The 19036-nt window shown below is 39.0% G+C and overlaps 1 protein-coding gene across 6 annotated transcripts in view; it reads right to left on the bottom strand.

Moving 5' to 3' along the window:
* Positions 1 to 19036, bottom strand: part of PDE3A (phosphodiesterase 3A) — a 264104-nt gene that overhangs the window by 44099 nt on the left and 200969 nt on the right. For all 6 annotated transcript variants that reach the window (XM_048048597.2, XM_048048596.2, XM_066999483.1 and 3 more), the window contains 3 exons: positions 7990 to 8250; positions 5074 to 5228; positions 153 to 268 (listed from right to left, as the gene is read on the bottom strand). In XM_048048597.2, coding sequence (XP_047904554.2) covers positions 153 to 268; positions 5074 to 5228; positions 7990 to 8250 — 532 coding nt within the window. The remainder of the gene's footprint in view (positions 1 to 152; positions 269 to 5073; positions 5229 to 7989; positions 8251 to 19036) is intronic.

Genomic DNA, 19036 nt, shown 5'->3' with positions numbered 1-19036 from the left:
TAAGCCACTGCTTTTTTAAATAAAGTAAATTACTATACTCATACTGATGGAAAAACAAGAAGAGACACAGAGACCAAAAGCAGCTGCATGTGCTAATCACCAAGTTTTCTGGGAGCTAAGTGAGCCTGACAAAGTCATGGGTACCCACTCACCTTGCCGGCTCTGCCTTTTGGCATTCAGGTTGTTGGTAGGAGACATGGCATAAGATGTGGAGAAGGAGCGGCTCTTTGTGATTGTCATCAGAAGGGAGCTGTTCCAGGAGTCAGTGCTGTAAAATGAGAGTGCAAACAAACGTTGTTTGACATAGGAAAAGCCTACAGGGAAAATCTGAAGAAATTAGAAGCCACAGCAAGAACAATGTGGTACTGAGATGGCAAAATATTGCTGAGGAGGAAACCAGCATCTATCTGCTGGCTGAATTGTTATTTGTGAGGAGTATTCAGAAAAAAAATGTTTACAATGTAGGCACTCCAAAGCTGGACTTCCTTCAATGCTTAGCCCTATTCACATTATTTATACAAAGATGTCTTCGGTAGATTGTTCTGACAGTACAAAGAGGCTTAAAAGTAGACTTGAAATATGTTAAATTTATACTCTTTTAATGCCTCCTTACAACAACCAGAAGTACCAGAAGTTCTCAGTATAAATGAAAAATCAGTCTCCTCGATGTCTCTACTGCAACTGTGAAGACAGATATCCATTAACCCTTTGGGCACTAGAAGAGCTCCTCAGGAAGCCAGAAGAGGCTCAGCAGAGCCCTGCACTGATGCCACTAGTGGTGTGCCTTGTTGCTGGGTGAAGCACTTCATGCTGTCACCAGTTTAAGTACATGGTGCAAATCAAAAAAAACCTCCTGCCAACAGACCCTGCAGACGTTCATCATGGATCCAAGCTAAATTCTCTGAAGTAATAAGGAGTGTGGCAATGATGAACAAATATTGGTTCTATATACAAAATGGGTGCGTGGTTTCAGCCTTAAGGCTGTATACCAGAAGAGACAAAATAGTTTTGTAATGTAGGAGAATTGTATTGATCATTGTTTATGGAATGGCACTCATCAAATGTCAGCTTCTTGCAATGATGCAGCACTGAGTTTTATCATGAGGCCAAACGCTTCTCTGCACAGATCCACTAGGCCTCTAAGTCTCCACTTTTTTCTTCACAGTCTTGCATCCTTCCCTCACCAAGTGATAAGAAGACATACAAGGCAGAAGACAGCCTTTTAAAGCAGCTTAGTCCTAGTCAAACTTCAAAAAAATGTGTTCTGAAAGAAAAAAAGTATGTAATATCATCTTAACTCTACTAACACTTCACTGTTTTGGAAGAGTAAGCACTGTCTATAAAAATGTTTTTTGTCTTTTGAAAATTCTTTTTTTTTTTTTGAGGGGGTGAGGTGTTGTCAGTTGGTAGAAAAAATATTAAATACTGGCCCACCATAAAGAAAAACAAAAACAAACACATGAACAAAAAACTACCCCAAACCCATAATTTGATTTCTTAAGGGAAATCCACTCGATATAGAGATGACTGAGGACAGGAGTATGGAAGCTTTGTTATTTTTTCCAAATCATTTGAAACTATAAGAGGAACGTGTCTTAACGTTTTAGTGACAAAAGGATACAGGAAAACAAGACTCCTAATCTTAAACAGAGATTTCATAGAATCATAGAATATCCCAAGTTGGAAGGGACCCATAAGGATCATTGAGTCCAACTCCTAAGGGTGTTCATTGATTTCTAAGGGTGATTTTTGGAAATCTGTGACTATTATAACCAGAGGTGATTTTCCAGACTATGAAAAGACTCTTTTTCTGTGTTCTATGGCATGCTTGAATTTGGTACAGAGGAAGTGGCAGATAATCAAGATTTTTTTCCCCTTCAGTTCAAAATTCTTTTCCTTGAAAGCAAATATGTATTGGTCTGCCAGAATTTTTAAAGCTAGACTTACTTATGGGCTTCATTTTTTCCCCTTTCTGGAATTCATTGTTTCTCCTACTGTAAAAGAAGAACTGCATAGAGTAGGCTGGGAGGCTTGACAGAGCTATAATTATACAATTGGTGACATTAAATGTAGGAAGAATTGATAGCCTGCTTAGTTGGCTCATCAAGCATAGTTATATAACAACTGTAGAAAAGGACCAACAATAATATTTAATAGCTCTCCTTCCCCCTTGGATTTCCATCTTAGGGTGCTTACATACTACGTGAGAGTCTGGGATCAACAGTATAAATCAAATTCACCCTGGGAACCACAGATGGGTAACTGAAGAATATTTCCATTTGGTTATGGCTTCTTTATATTTACTTTTACTTAGATACATGGGACTCCTTGCAAAGGGAAGTTTGGCTAGCCATGCATTTTTCTTGCACCAGACATTCAAGTGTACTCTGCAGACTGCCTTGAGCACCTAGCCTCCCTGTATAAGAAAAATAGTGCTCTAGGGCTATATTCATGCAAGCTATCCAACAGCAAACACTGAGGATGTTGGGCCTTCTCAGGTCCTTTTGTATTCTCCACTACTGGCTCCAGATTTTGAATTGCAGAAAAAGAAAAAAAAAAGGGAAAAAGGGAAAAAGGGAAAAAGGGAAAAAGGGAAAAAGGGAAAAAGGGAAAAAGGGAAAAAGGGAAAAAGGGAAAAAGGGAAAAAGGGAAAAAGGGAAAAAGGGAAAAAGGGAAAAAGGGAAAAAGGGAAAAAGGGAAAAAGGGAAAAAAGAACATAAGTTTTCTGAGACCACAGCCTGAAATTCTGTTCTTGACTTCAGTGCCTTTGCTCTGCAATTCCTTCCCTGGTAGCAAAGCATGTTTGCATACTCTGTCCTCACCCAACAGCTCCAAGATCATAGCCCTTGGTGAGGTAGGGAGGGGACCTGAATTTCATTCTTGCAGGGTGGCACTGTAACTACTAGGCTGCAAGGCTGGCTACTCTCCGTCCTCCCTTTGAAGGTTCTGCTCCATTCTGATTGGAATAATAATAATAAAAAACAATAATGGAGCCAGAAAAGAGGAAATCCTGTTGAAATAGCTACGCCATATATCATAGTTAATGATGCCTAGGACCCAAGCCTCTTTTCTCACAGACAAGCATCCTTCTCAAAAGACTAACAGCAATTCAACTCCTTCCTTCACTGGTTGCTACTGGATTACATGCTGCTGCCCTCATGGAGGGTTAAACACAGTTCACCTGAGGCTACCTCATAGCATGGAAGTCCAAAAATGTGAGGAACCTTTGTCTAAACCACCTTAGGCCGGGGGGCAACTCGGTTAGGGTAGTCCTCCACAAATGCACTAAACCAGTCAGCTATCGGCTGTAAGCAGGCTCAACTTCTCTCTTTCAATTACATGAGAGGCTTATGTATTTTATAATACTGGTCCATGGATTAGGCCCTTAGAAAAAGAGAATGAGTGGAAGTAGGAAATATCTATTTTAGATAGTTAGTCATGAGGAACTATAGCCATTAGCTAAAAACCCATCTCTTCAGAAAAGTGAGGACTACTGTGCTTCTGGGTAACTCTGGAACACTTTCAGGGACATGCTTTAGCAACCTGGAACTAAATTTTGGGTTTGAGCACAACATGAATTAGGCATTAACTTGGTCCATGTAAACCTCTTTGTGGATCTAGTGCTCTGTTTCTACGATGCGCTATATGAACATACCCTTATGAAGTATATGTGTCATTATTGAATCTAGAACTTTTTCTGGCAAGACAAACAATTAATGTACATTTCCTCCAGAAATTTTGCTGCAATCCATTTCAAGGCTTTATTAAGTATTACTTTGTAGTTGTGATTCTCTCAGTATCAGCATCTGCTTACAGAACCCTTGAAAATATGGGGCATCTTAAATAAATTAGTAAATAAATCATAAATAGAAGACGACAGTTTGCATCCCTATAAAACAGCTGTATTTATTTGCTTCTTGTGGAAAGTAAGGAAATACTTTTTCACTAGATTAGATAGTTGGGTTTAAGAATATTTTCAAACATCATCTACTGGTGGAACAACATTTGAAGTCTTGTGCATATTGACAGAAACATGAATTATGACTTTAGCTTTTGAGTTTGTTTCTATATCAAAATTACAATACAATGGCAAAACCTGAATCTGAATACCAGAAGCTAAACGCTGCTTCAAAATTAGGGAATGTGGCACCTGCTCTTGCAGGAAACCTTGATGTTGCCCTTTTCATTTTCAGCTTTGCTTTCATCTTCTGGTAGTAACTCTTCCTTTGTAATTTTATTCCTAGATTACACTTAAAAATAAATAAATAAATAAAGCAATGATAACAAATCTACTTAGAGATTAAACCCCCTTTTTTCTGTTAAATCACTTTTTGACTTATCTAATTCAATGTTTTTCATTTACCATCCAGTGCTGGTGTTGTATTTACATGAGTTCATTTAGGGAGTCCTAAGCACTCATGATGTTCTGGAATTAAGTATGTACATGAGACACAGGGCTTGTACAGTGCTGTAGGGTCTTGTGACACTATTTCTATGGACAGAAAAACACTGAACTGCATATTTTAGGAAGTGCTACCCCAAATCAGGGTTTGTGTTCTGGAAGTTATTGACTATAGAAGGTGGAGACGAACTGGTTTACTGACAGGGACACATCATTATGTGTGTTCTTAAAAGTGATGTTCAGCACTTGGATTACCTGTTAGATTCACCTCTTGGCTAAGCAATATCCATGGAGGAAACCTCAATCTGCATATCAAGAGGACTTTAACCACATAACCTTTTATTGTTTCCAATTTTATTATGTAATTCTGCACTTTGCTAGCTTAAATATATTTTTCTTTTTTTCTTTTTTTTCCATTTTGCTTCCCAGTAATAGGTAGCAAACTGGAAATGATCTGACTAAAATTGAGAAAGCCACTTCTTTGGTAACCCAACTCATGGAGATGTGTGGAAGTTATTCTTCTACTTATGCAGTTCCTTTTCTACAGTATGGAGCTGTTCTAACTCCATATTTTGGAGTCAGCACTTTTAAATGATGGACATCACCGCACAAAACTAAAAAAAAATAATGCCCAAAGACAATCATAAAAGAGAGATGAAGTAATCTGTAACCTGGATGAAGATGATTCATGAGGTTTGATGCTGGCACTGCGATCTCTTCTCACTGGGGCTGGTTCCAGTGTAGGTAAACCTGTGGCTGATGTTGTTGTGGTCCAAGTGGAGGACACTCGTCTCAGCAGTCCTGGAGGCAAACTTCTCCGTAAGCGCTAGAGAAAAATCAGTTGCTTAGAGTTTATATAGGCTTATAAAAGCTTTAAACATGCAGTAGAAAAACATTGCTAGCATTTGATTAATTCTGCCTGATGATACTTGGTGAGGTACCTTTGGTCTGCATTTACCCAGGTATTACAGTGCCTACCTCCCACCGAAATCAGCACAGGCTGGTGCTTTCAACACTTGGAGAGTCTGGACCTTCCTCCCTATTTTAAGTTACAGAAAAGCTATGCATCCACAGCCCCATAGCCATACATGTTCAACACTTGGAGGTCACTGGAGTCAGCCAGTTTTGACAGTGCTCTTTAGAAATTTTAGAAATGATGTGGCCAAAGGCATGTCATCAGGGCCACAAAGACAACTGAGGGATTGAAGCATCTGCCACACACAGATAGGCTGAGAGAGCCATGATTGTTCAGCCTGGAGAAGAGAAATCTTAAGGGAGATCTTATCAATGTGAATAAATACCTGAATGCAAGGAGGGGAAGGAAGATGGAGCCAGGCTTTCTGAAGTGGTATCCAGTGACAGGATAATAGGCAGTGGGCACAAAAATACAGGAAATTCCATTTAAATGTAAAAAAATAAATTACTGTGAGGATGATCGAACGCTGGAAGTGATTCCCAGAGTGGCTGTAGATTCTACATGCATGGAGATATTCAAAACCCAGTTGGACATAGTCCTAAGCAACCTGAACTAGGTTTATCCTAGAGAACTTGCTCCAGGTTCAAACTGCTTGAGATGGAGAATTGGACTAGATGATCTCCAGAGGTACTTCCAACCTCAACTGTTCTGTGATTTAAAATGTCATGAATGTTCAGACATCAAAGGGGCAAGGCAAGAAAGGCTGTAAGAAAAATAAGGTAGGGAAGCTTCTTTTTTTTTTTTTTTTCCTGCTATACCTCCCCAATTTATAATAAAACTTTCATGATCTGACGTTTTGAAAAACTTACAAAAAGCAACACTTTACAGAAGATTTTTCTTGGCCACTTTACATTTTTCTTTCATCTGATTTTTCCTTTTCTCCAGTAATAGGACTTGTATCATTTTTCCAAAGCTTTCAAAGGCAGACAGATAATAAGGGATGATGATAAAGAGTCTTTGTGGAGGATTCTACCGTGATTTTATAAGACGTTTTCCTTGTAATTATTATGTCATTTTTATAGTTAAGAACTAAAATAAACGTCTCTGCAATAGAGAGCTTTGACTCTGTCAGAGGGTTAAGAGAGATAAGATGGAAGATACATGTGGGTCTGAAGCTCAAGCATACAGATAAATATGTTAACATGTTAACTCCATACCCAAGATACTCAGTGTCAGATGCTTAAGGTAAAGACCCTAAATCTATATTTAGACACATAAATAAAGGACTGCAAACATTAGTTTTATGAACCATAATGCATTCAGGTCAGTGAATTCTTCAGTCAAATTACTCCTCTGTAGCATTAACTCATTTCTTCATCCTTCATTTCTCTTTTCACTGGGTGTTATGCAATCACAAACTGGTATGTGTTCACTGTGCTTGCTCATGTGATGGCAGTATTCTTCCATGTAATTCTTCTCCTTACAGCCTAGAGTATAGCCATTACAAACACGTACACTAAACTTAACTGGAACATGTGCTTCAAAACCTGTGAACATCCACTTATATGCAGTTGCTACACAGGCAAGAAAAGTAATAATTATCATCATTAAAATAGGTTTAAAAAAGAATCACAAGTGTTGCAATTCAGATGGCAGGAAATGCTAAAATGAATGCTGTCTGTGACATTTGAACTATCAAATGTTAAAAGCATTTACTGTGCAATATATTTAATTGTACATGTGAAATCACATGAAAAAAGTAGTTTGGTTTTGGTCTGGAAAGTAAATGCAGGCCTCGCAGGACAGCTAATTAGCAATGAACATGCAATACAAACTTCTTCAAAGCTGATATATTCTTTCTAGCTCCTAACTTCCTAAATGTGGATGGTTAACAATGATAATATCCCTGTTGAATTCCTGAGCATTCCTGAAGCCATCTGTCAAGGCAGTAATATATATATTTTTCCAGTTCAGTATTCTTTTTTGTCTCAAGATTATTTCTCATGAGCGCACAATATTTGTCATACTAAGTATTGTTGTGATCTTTGTTTGTTTGTTTGGTATATCATTTTGAACTCGGTCCAAAGCCCATGGAGGTCATCACTAGCAACTTTTTTATTGACTTCTACAGGTTTTGCACCCCTGGCTAAGGGAAGGAAGAAAAGGCTGAAATTCGTACAAAAATGTAAAATTTCAACCTTCACAGTGGGCAAAAAGGTCCCTTACATTACTACTTAATACCCTGCTGTTCATTGAGTTTGATTGTCACCCCACATGCAGCGGCTCAAATATTTTGAGCGTGAGGGGACTTTCTGTGTAAGAATTAATGAGGCAGACTTGTGATTCAGATGCTGAAAGGCTTTTGCTTATTCTGCTCCTGATCAGTTTTCTCTCTCTTACGCTCCAACCAACACCCACGAAGAAAACATGCACATCATCTGTGTGAATTATCTTTTGACAAATATCATCTTCTAAAGATGCCTGAACCAGAGTTTAGCTGGCCATGAGTTGAAAGATACACAGGGATTGTCTTGCTATGAAAACCACAGTCTGTTTAACTGTTCATATATTGGAGAGTATGATTAGTGCATAAAATGATAATCTAAAGAGATCTCCCATTAATCTAGTGCTATCCCTTAAAGAAAGGTCAGAGTTACTGTCCAGTACTTACCTTGGGAATAGCTAGTTTTTCCCCTTTCTCTGGACATTCCTCTGAGTCAGAGCAAGTGTAGTTCTCACTGAAGGACACCAAAGGATTCACCCTTGGTTTGTGGATGGCCTGGAAGGTTAACTGCGTATTAAGCAGGTTGCTCACTGTTCTCAGCGAAGTACACACATTGGGAGGCAATGAAGGATCTGCTAGAAGGTCTGTAATGAGCCCATGTGCTTCTCCCATGACAGCGATATCCACTGTGATACTGGTACCAGAAGACTGAAGAGAACAAAATTAGTACAGGTAAGGCAACAGAAATAAGCAACCTCCTGTGCAGTATCAGAGGTAATGGTGAACTTTGTTAGCAACTTTTGTTAAATCCATTACAAACAGAATGGAAAATTAATAGCATGAAATAATTCTTTAAATAAATCATGCTGAATAGATCAAGCATCAGGCATAACACTCACAGTCTGCGATGAGTTTAGAATTTCATCATATCCGATTTCCCAGCTTTCAGCACCTGCAGCTTACTTAATTCATCTGAATGAATTGTTCAGGCTCCCTACAGAGACATAGTCAATGGCCAAGGGCTATTTGCACAAATAAATTTGGAGACATAGCTTAGGATGGGAGTAGTCCCTCTTGAAAGATGTTTTTCTACTGTCCACAGAGGGATCTAGGACAAGTAATTTATGTTCACTGATTATGCTTAGATGAATTAAATGAATCCCAAGCATATTCTGAGATTTTTAAAATATTTCCATGATGTTAAAATATAGCATTCTGGTACAGTGGTCACAATGTTCTTCTCCAACCAAGTGTGTGTTGGGCAGTTATACCAAAATCAAAATAGAGCAAGAAGTGGATTTTCCAGTCCTTTTTTTATTCAGACAGAAGTAATGAGAATAATTACTCTACAGGCTTGTATGACCAGTTCAGGTGGTCCTTAGTCTCCCTTGGGTTTGAAATATATACCTACTTCACATATATCATTTAAAAAGAATTATTAACCAAAGTGATGTGTAAGCAGAAATAATACCAAGAAGCAGTTTGCACCACTGACATATCTTGCACACCTTACTCAGTACATGTACATAATTGTTCTGCACATTACACACTGCAAACCAACTGTGGTCCAGGCAAACTGCCTTTGTACATGTAGCCAGGCCACACATCATGCACACAGGGAATCTAACACAGCTGGAGCACTGGGCTTCCAGCACATGCACAAGAGGCTTGATTCATAACTGCATCTTTGAACTTCTCCAGATTTCCCAACATTCAGCAGCTCTAATTGCCATCCTTCCTGAAACCCAGTAGGGCAATATGTTACCACTGAAAGAAACAGTCCATTGCCAAAAGCACAATAGGTGTCAAATCTGTGAATTGACAACTATATGATACAATTGCAGAAGACTGAGGATCTTTAAAATCTGCTAGGAGGGAGACTGGATCTGTACAGAAGCAGAATAAATAGAAAGGCATCAGGCACATTGTTTGTTGGTTCTGAACTATGAATACAGCAGTGACATTTCAGCCTCACTAGCTGGTGCGCTATAAATCACCATAAATTCTATGTGGAGTCACTGATTCAAAACACTCCAAGACCGAACATTTTTCCTTTGCAGTGCTTCTGAAACATAAACCCAGTCCTACTGTTTGGGGCTTTTCAGTAGGCGTATGTACAGTTTGCCTGAGATTCCATTCCAGACAATTTTGTACTCACTTGTTTCTGTGTATATCTTAGTGAAATCTATGATACGCAGTTTTCCAAATGGGGAAGTTATGTCTGTGAAAAGAGCATATGGGCTTCTTGGAGTGGCAGGTACATCGCATGGAGAATTGGGCAGACTGCTTAGCAGGAGAGTGATCAGAGCCCTGGCCAGGAGTGACTCACCAGTGACATCATTTATGGACCTCACAGTACATCAAAGAACAGCAAAACAGAGCTTTACATAGCTTCACTCTCATGAAAGGCTTTACAAGCCATAGCAGAGCAAGTCTAAGGAAACTGATATATTAGCTAGGTGTAGCTAAACCTCTCCACTCTACCTTCCCAATCGCATAGTGTGGGTATCATGTCCTTGGCAATAGCTGTTTCACTCCACTGACCCAGTCCTTATGTCCTACTTCTTGTTCACACAAAGGCAGTATCAGAAAATGGAACTCCGCACTCCCCATCCTGTCATGCAACCAGAAAAAACTGCTTCTTCCTCACATTTCTGGTTGATTTTAATTTGCTATCATGACAAAGAAAAGAAACTGCTTGATATACTGAAGTGCTTCTTCATCCTACTGGAAAAAAAAATAAAAATGGCTGAAGTTAATTTAATGGCTCTCTTCATTGCTTAATCTCTCAGGAGTCCATGCTGAAGATTCTGGCAGATGCTAAAGAAAATTCTTAAATTAAAAGTCAAGGCTTGGAATAGGAGGAATTAATTGTCTATCTTAGCCTCCACCATGTAAAACAGACCAAAGGGGAGAGAGGGAGAATACATCATTCGAAGTGCGATAGAAGCCTCATACTTTCAGCAAAACTGCATAATCTACAGTTTGAAATTCTATTAAGCCTGGAGCCTGGAGTTGTTGACTGCTGATCAGAGACAGAGATTAATACTTCAATGAAGTAAACACGTCTGACTCAGCGGGTCATATGCAGAGGCCCAGATTTTGTGCTGCAGTACTAATATTTGGCAAAGCAGCCAACATTGTTCTCGTTGATAAGCACCAAGTGGGGCAAGGGAGAGCCTTGCTCTTCTCATTGGTGTATTTCTGTCACACGGCCTCTGACACATGGGGAGGCCTTGAATCTGCGACCCATCAGGCTTGCCCAGCTCCAACACCGGGCTCTGCTGTGTTACATGAGGAGCTAGTGTAGGGGCCACAGGGCCCCCAAACAAGGACGCCACATGCTGGGTCTCATCCTGCCCCTGGGCTGTGCCAGCACCTCACTGCCAAGGACAGCCAGCACTCAGATCAGGTTAGGCACCTTACAAACAGCAACACTGCTGTTGCCCATGTCCCTGCCAGGGGAAATAAGTTAAATATTGTATTATATGCAATTATTATAATATAAATATCATATATTGTAGTACAGTCTTGTTTGAACTACTTGTAATACTACCACACTCAATCCTTACAGCATATTTAAAAGGAGAAAAGATCATGCTTAAATTCAGTTTTAAGAAAAAAGCAGGAAGGGCTTCTCTCTTTCACCATTTTCAGTACATTAACACATTAACAACACATGCTAAATTTATAGTTTGTATACTAAAATTTAATTGATTTGAACCTCTATATAGGAAAATATTTGTTGTTGTTGTTTGTTTGTTTGTTTGTTTTCCTGGCAGTTTGAATATTTCATCAGTTTCAGAATGAACTTTGAATACTATCAGACTACTCTGACTAGATAAAAATACAGATACTTAAATGACTATTTCCTTAAAACTATTACAAATTGAATGCACGAAACATTTTTAAAAACTGTATTTTTTGATTCTCTAATATAAAACAGTAAATTGCTGACAATTTTAGATTGACATCATAGTATATATGCATATACACCGATGTACAGATATATGTACAGTCTTTATTGAGGGTACAAGTGCATACAAAATCCATGCTCAGATTTGATATGTGGTTTTCTATTAATGTGCATAGCCTCTTCATGAACTGATCTGGATTCTTTCCAAACCATTTTACTCATCTAAACACAAAGGCCAGATACTTGGGAATACAGGCATGAATAATGTTTGCAATCAACAAAAACAAACAACCCTCTAACTTGATTAAAAAAAAGAACAAACCAAACCAACCAATCAAAAGCAAACAGCCATGCTAAAGTGAATTTTAATTTCACACTGGTGAGTATTCATTTATCAATCTATGCTAATAATTGTGAATTCAGTTTCCTCACAAGAATTTTGGAGAAGGCTGGCTTACTGCTCACTTTGTGACTTCATTCTCACTCTGATTTAAGCGATGTCATGTGGTGACTAAAACCAAAGAGTTCTAGGGTATGAGAACAAGAAATTGAACAGACAAGAAACGAAAGTAAGACCACATCAACTAAACATGCTCTTTGATAACTAAGTTAATGAGTAATATAAGTTCCTTACAATGCTGTAAAACAGTTGGTATTGTTTTTATTTTTATTTTTAATTATTATTTTATTTTATTTTGCTTTATTTTATTTTATTTTGTTTTTTCCTTCTTTCTATTTTTAACTGGCATTCAGGTGGGTATTTGAGGCTGTGGTACCACCTGGGAATCCCAGTGGATTCCCACTTTTTGTCTATATTCAGGCTTCATTTTAGGTACAGAAATAAAAGAAAGGGGTTCTCTCCTAAAAAAGTCATATGGATTAAAAAAAAAAAAAAAAAGTGGCAATATGACGGTAAAAAGCATTACAGAACAGGGACAGACCCACACACTTCCTAGCACCAGCTGCAATCATCCATGTTTGCATGGGTGGGGGCTTACTGGGAACTTTCACATACCATGAAGTGCCTGTATTGCCGCCAACTTACAATACTAAATCACAGGCAGCATGTCCTACTGTCACACTGACAATTTTTGTCAGAGCAGGGAACTTTTATCTTTTAGGAACACTCTTAAATGTAATATGAAAACAATGTTCTGGTAAATTTTAATGATCACTTGGCATTTTCAGACTTGAATAATTCATTTTGGATTCCATAACATGGCTGGAACAAAAACTTTCAAAATTTGCATAACCTTCTGTATGCTTTTATATTACATTTTACAAAATCCCATTTGTTTTCTTCTACTAAATTATATTATGCAAAAGAAAAATCTGAGAATAGTTTTTTACTCACTAGGGGAAAAAGCAGATAAAATTGTGCAGAAAAAAAAAAGGAAATAAAAATAACAGAATCCTTTACTCATAAGACCTGATATATAAATTTGGTTTATAAATTGATCAGTTGACCCACCTGTGAAGCAAATTTGATGTTCTCATACGTAATGGATGCTCTACTGCAAATAAAATTCTGTCCCCCACCTTTCCTCAATTAGTGTTCTGCATATGTTTTACATGAAACTGGACTCACCTAGCTTAACTAAAAAAATACTACTCTCTCTCCACCCCACAATAAAGGATGGCTAACATGACTACACTACACAAAACAGTCAAAATTTAAGCATAATAATAACATAATAATATCAGAAAGGAAAGAATAAAACAGTTATCAAATACAAACCACAAATCATTTCACATAACTTCATGTTAAAAAGTAAAATATTCATTTGCTGTGGCTTGTAGAGGGAAAAGCATTAAAGGCAGAGATGCTGGTCTTTCACCACATTACACTCGAGAACACTCTGTAAGTGAAAGAATGGGGGAGACGGGAGAGGAAAAAGGAAAAGAGCAGCATCCAGCATATCTTCAATCTTCACACAATTATGAGCAACAATAAATCACAATTTGATATAGTTTCCAAGTCACATCATGAGCCCTCAGGCCAAGCTGTCTGGAAACAAAATTAAAAGCAAATATAATTCTCCATTATTTTAATGTCCACGGAGCGATTTGAAGGGTAAACATGAATTGGCTTCTATGGAAATAATGAATCATTTTAAAGGCGCCACAAACTTAACTACTCCACCTTTCACTGGATGACTAAGGAGAAAAGAAAAGCATGTGTACAATTCTTTGACATTCCGCTTTTCTGCATTTAAAGCTGCAGAACTGTCGTCTTACTCAGACTTCTTATTTTTATTTTATTCTTATCTTGTCCTAACATGAGATTTGTGTTTTTCTCTTTGTCTGTGAACAATTAGGAGATTTCTGAGGATCTTTTTTCGTGAAGCATAGCATTTCCACTTCTGTCTGGAGGTGAACGTGTCACAAGCTCTGTCAAACAGGCATATTCTTTGGTAGGACAGAATACAGCACCTTCCTTTTGTCCCAGCAAACTGATCAGAGAAAATCATCCCTAATCACCAGTGTGACCGCTGATTTTGCTGTTGATGCTTTAAAGCACCCAGAAGCACGTAACCATAAAACAATCTTGTGTGAGCCATAGGGATTACGGTTCTGTCCCTGGGTACACGGCATTTGGGCTGGCATCACCATAACAACTGAGCCCTTCCTGGTAACAGTTAAGCTGAGCTCTGGTCTGCCTAGGAGGAAATGCTGAGACCAACACACATGGTACACCTGCAGACAGAGCATTCACCTGCACCGTGCCATAGGGGTTCCTAGGACCAAAGCACAGCCAGCAGAAATTTTTACTAGTAGTTCTGCAGACAGAAGATCCAATAAAATGTGGCTCACTTTAGAGCTGTATTCTGTGCCCCCCTCGGCACTCGCTGCAGTGCGATGACCCCATTTCTTGACAACAGCCGTGTAGGTGCACGGTCAGGAGGAGGCAGACGTGCTGGGAGCTATGGGCACAGTGAGGAGCAGGTTTATACTTCTCTCCCCATAATCCCTCTCTGTGTTAAGCTTCCAGTCAGTTACTACCAAAAAAGGCCACTAATGTGGATCTTCCTCTGATACCCCATCATAGGTTGTAACAAGATTTCTAGGAAGATAATAATTTTTGGTGCTTCTTCCCATCTGTCAAATTTGCTTTAAACCATCGGACGGCACTATCACGTAATCCTACTTTGTTCAGAAAACCAGTATGAAAACAACACAATTTTTAAATGGCTCTAACATTTAATCTATTCGGCATAGTCATGACTTTGCAAATCATGAATATGGAGTCTTTCAGAAAGAGGCAGGGTTTGAGGAAGAAACACTTTGCTTCTCTTACAAGATCTGTGGAATGCATCTCAATGTTTACAGCAAACTTCATTGGTGGCTGCAGGCACCATCTCGATGTCCTGCACCCCTATTTTAGGTGGCAACATTCACAGAGCTCATGGCTAAAGCTGACTTAACTTCTTCCATTACAGGACCTTTCAGTTTGTGATAACTTTGTCAGCCAAAGAGCTCAGACTCAACTGGCCTGTGCCAGGTATTTGGCTGGGGTGAATTATTTCAACATTTGAAAAAAATTGTTCAGACATTTACAAGAATACTGCTGGAGTGTTTTATTCATGCTAAGAAATCTTAGTAAACTGATACCATTTAATCTGCAGCAGGCACTGAGTGTGCGTTAAGGCCTTTTGCCTTCCCTGGGGGAGGAAAAAAAAAAAAAAGTTGGTCTCGCATGATCTCTGTGGTTGGCTAGAAACCAGCCACTAAACTGCCTGAGGATGCCGCTGGCCCTATGTGTGCACACCTCCACACGCTACTCATATGCCTCATGTGCTGTGCACAACATCCCAGGGGGCAAAGGAATAACACATTTAATCCAAAATTTCACTGTCAGTCTCCAGCTCAGACTTACACCTCAATTATTCTCCCCTCTTGCTAAGGGACAAGGTCATGGTAATTGTTATCACTGCAGTGCTGTTATAATTGTTATCACACTGCAGTGATTGCTCCTCTTTCCAGTGCCTAGGCTTGGGTGAGCATCTCCCTTGATGGGCCACACCTGCTCAGAGGGAAGTCTGTATCAGAGCTTTAGCAGCAACATCTGCTTTAAAGCAACAATATGCAGGAGAGTCTTTTGCATATCATAGGTAATAGGCAACCTGACATTATGAATACTCAGGGGTACTTAAAAAGAAAAAAAAAATAAAAAATAAATATCTTAGAATACATTTTAGTCCCAAGCAGTTTTGGTGCCATCTGTAATTTTCAAGGGAAATTCATATCTTGCTCCCAGGTCACCTAAACAAGCTTTATTGGATTTTTAAAATGCAACAAAAGAAAATCTTTTTGCAGTTGTTGGCAAACAAATAAAGACAAAGAAAGATGCACATGCACAAATCATCTCAAGGAATGGGGTCATTAGTTTTGGTAAGATTTGAGACCCAAAACTAGGAAGCCTGCATCTGAGTGAATTCACGTACTGGATGTAACCCAAAGCAATGAAAGAATTCCCCACTGTCTATATCTGACAGAAGGCACCTCAAATTTACCAACTCCACCAGCACCAGTGTAAAGTAGTACCTGGTTTTCCATGTTCCCTTCTGCCCCAATGGGACATAAGTATCACCCCCCAGAAATCACAGGGGAAGGGGGCAGGGGGCTGTCACCCAGAGCTTGTGGTGTTGGTAGCACCACTGCTCTGCAGGACACCAGAACGGTGCAGGGTGTACTGGAACCAGATGCACTTGGGCTTGGCCTCAAGGTCCAGGGGAAGTCCCAGTTCAAAAAAAAAAGACTCGTGGAGGAGTTCTGGTGACTGTCTGCATAAGGCATTCCGCAAGAAGGAGCCAGGGAGAGCAGCTCCTGGATGGAGGCGAGAGCACAGGGCAAACTTCCTGGCGAAGAGCCACCGTTTGCAGCTTGGAAACCTTGTGGAAACTCTTACGCTTATGCTTGATGTTCTCAGCAGAGCCTCAGGAACTCAGTCACCCAATTCCCAGGGACTTTCCATGTGATTTGACTGCCTAAAAACCTTAAACTATCATGACTATCCCAGTCTGAAGAACTATTTGACAATGTAGAGCAGATCACAGATTCAGCCATAAACAGTCGTGGCTTATTATTTAAGAAGTAGACACAACTCCAGCTAAACTCAGAACTTTAAAAATTATTACTTTTCTTTAAAACACAGCAGATGGAAAAAATTATATTCTAAATGGGGCTCAAATCTGCTTTGAATAACACAGACTGAGGAATACAATTCTGTACTACAGAGACTGTCCTCAATTGTCTTACATTATTGTTCTTCAATTTGTACATCAGATGGTCACAAATTGGTAGCTTGAAGCTGATAGTTTGCATTCATGCGAAGAAAACAGTGACAACTGTCTTCAGTCTCAACTTGAGATGCAGTAATACCAGCTGGGGCCCAGCAGGAGCAGGACACAGGGTGCACACGTTGCGGAGGATATGCCATCTATTAATACCTGGTGATCTTACCCATGTGAGTCTACAGTTCCAATAACCCAACTGCCTGCTTAGCACAGGAAGCTATTTTGATTCTACGGTGAACTGAAACACAGCAGCCAAATACACAGCATGAGTTAAAAAAAATCCATTGAAAGCAATAATCACCATTCTGCCTCCTGCGTACTAACTAATCCTCCCACATTTTCAACTTGACAGTCTCAGTTACACTAGAACAAAGCCAAAGGAACTGTATATTCCCGTATTTCATCCCTTTCAAAATATCTCAACCTCTTTCAGGATGCAGCTTGGGAAGTGACATCACAATTATCAGCAAGTTGCAGAAATACATACGAAAACTAAAACTAAAACTAAAAGTTCATGTCCACCTCAGTCCTTTATCACGGACTGTTTAACAACATTAAGCAGAACAGTATTATTAAATACCACTAAAGTCATAATGAAAATATATTAAGATAAAAGATTTTTTTTTTGGGGGGGGGGGGCTGTCAGAGAATTGCTATGGAGAGCATCAAATATGTTCTTAAACACTAGAAGTGAGCTGGCATAAATTGGGGAAGAAATCGAGAAACTGGGGAAAAAAATGAACTCTGAGGTTTAAAGAACAATTCAATGAGTCTTGCAAACCAGAATAAGACAAAAATTAGAATCTAGAAAATCTTCATCACTGAAGTTGCAGATAAAGTGTCTTTAAAGTTCAGTTTGTTCTTACTGAAATTATGACATGGATTTGGAAATTAGCCAACTGTGTATCTTGTGCCATATTTTGCATGTGCCGTAGGAAAAAGAGCAGGAAGATCTCATGAAACACTCCAGGCATACAGAACATTAACGATATTTAGTGGCTGAGTTTTCAGAGAGTGCTTTCACTTAAACCAAAGGCAGGCATAGATACTCTGAACTTTTTGAAAAGGATAAAATCTGAGGTTATGAAAATCAAGTGATTGCCTTACTCAATCAAATCGGTCAAATTTTAACACTATTTTCTTCTCCATCAGTCCTCGTGGTTTGCATTATTTTATCTCTCCTGATTTAGAGTGCTCACACTAATACCAGTTAATAACTATCTAGCCTCCTCCTCCTCCTCATGACTTTGTCACTAATGAACTCCTCTGTGGAAAGAATTAAACATTTTTCTTTAAGACTCGGCTTTGGATTCTTACATCATGACTCATACAAGAAAAGCAGCTTTAACCTTAGGGACTTACAGCCCCCAAATCCTTCATCATCAACACTGAAGAGTTGTGATTTCTCTCAAGAACAAGCTACTTCAACATCTAAAACCAGGACGTGCAAATGGCACACTAAGCATGCACTCACTATATGTGAAAATCACCTACCTCTCCTAGGTTACATATGGGAAGATACTTCAATGAAGATCAGAGAAGAGAGAAACAGTAATTCATGTACAAGAAAAACAAAACACTATCCTCTACATGTCTTCTGTGATGTTAAAATGATTTTCTTTGCTTAGCACAGATACAAACTGACAGACCAGCAAGCCCTGAGGACTGTTTCCAACCTACTTCATTCTTGACCTGCAAGGACTTACTTAAAGACACATTAGGTTATTTTATACTATAGGCTTACTTTGCCTTTATTGTCACAAATGAGAAAAAACATTTCCATGCTGAGATATAAGTTGTACAGCTGATCACAGCAAGAGGTCAGTGGCTGCATAAAATGGCCATTTTCAGTCCAGAGCTACTGTTCTGGCCTACAATCTATGAACCAGATGCTAAAGGCTCTGTGACTTTCTAAGAAATCTCATCAATCTTTAACTCCTTTTCTGAATCTGGTGACTGATTAGTACTGGGTATCTGCACAGTTTTAGTCTAAGTAAAGACCTCCTTTCAGCTGGTGGCTTGTAGGTTGTGAACAGCTCTTGACTTGCACTTTAGAAAAAAAAAAAGAAAGAAAGAAAATGCAGATAATAACCCTAATTATGATATGTTGATTGCTTCTCAATTCAAATTAGAGATTCATCCATCTGTGCTTCTGATTCACGAACATCTCACCATACCAAACTCTGAGCACCTGGCTCAGGATCTGTGCTTTTTGATGAGGGTCAAAGCACTTCTATGCTTGGAAAGCTTGGATTCAAATTCATGTCTAAATTTAGCAGCA

Source organism: Anser cygnoides, chromosome 1, assembly GCF_040182565.1.
Source record: "Anser cygnoides isolate HZ-2024a breed goose chromosome 1, Taihu_goose_T2T_genome, whole genome shotgun sequence".
Lineage (NCBI taxonomy): Eukaryota > Metazoa > Chordata > Aves > Anseriformes > Anatidae > Anser > Anser cygnoides.
This window is presented reverse-complemented; position numbering and strand designations above follow the sequence as displayed.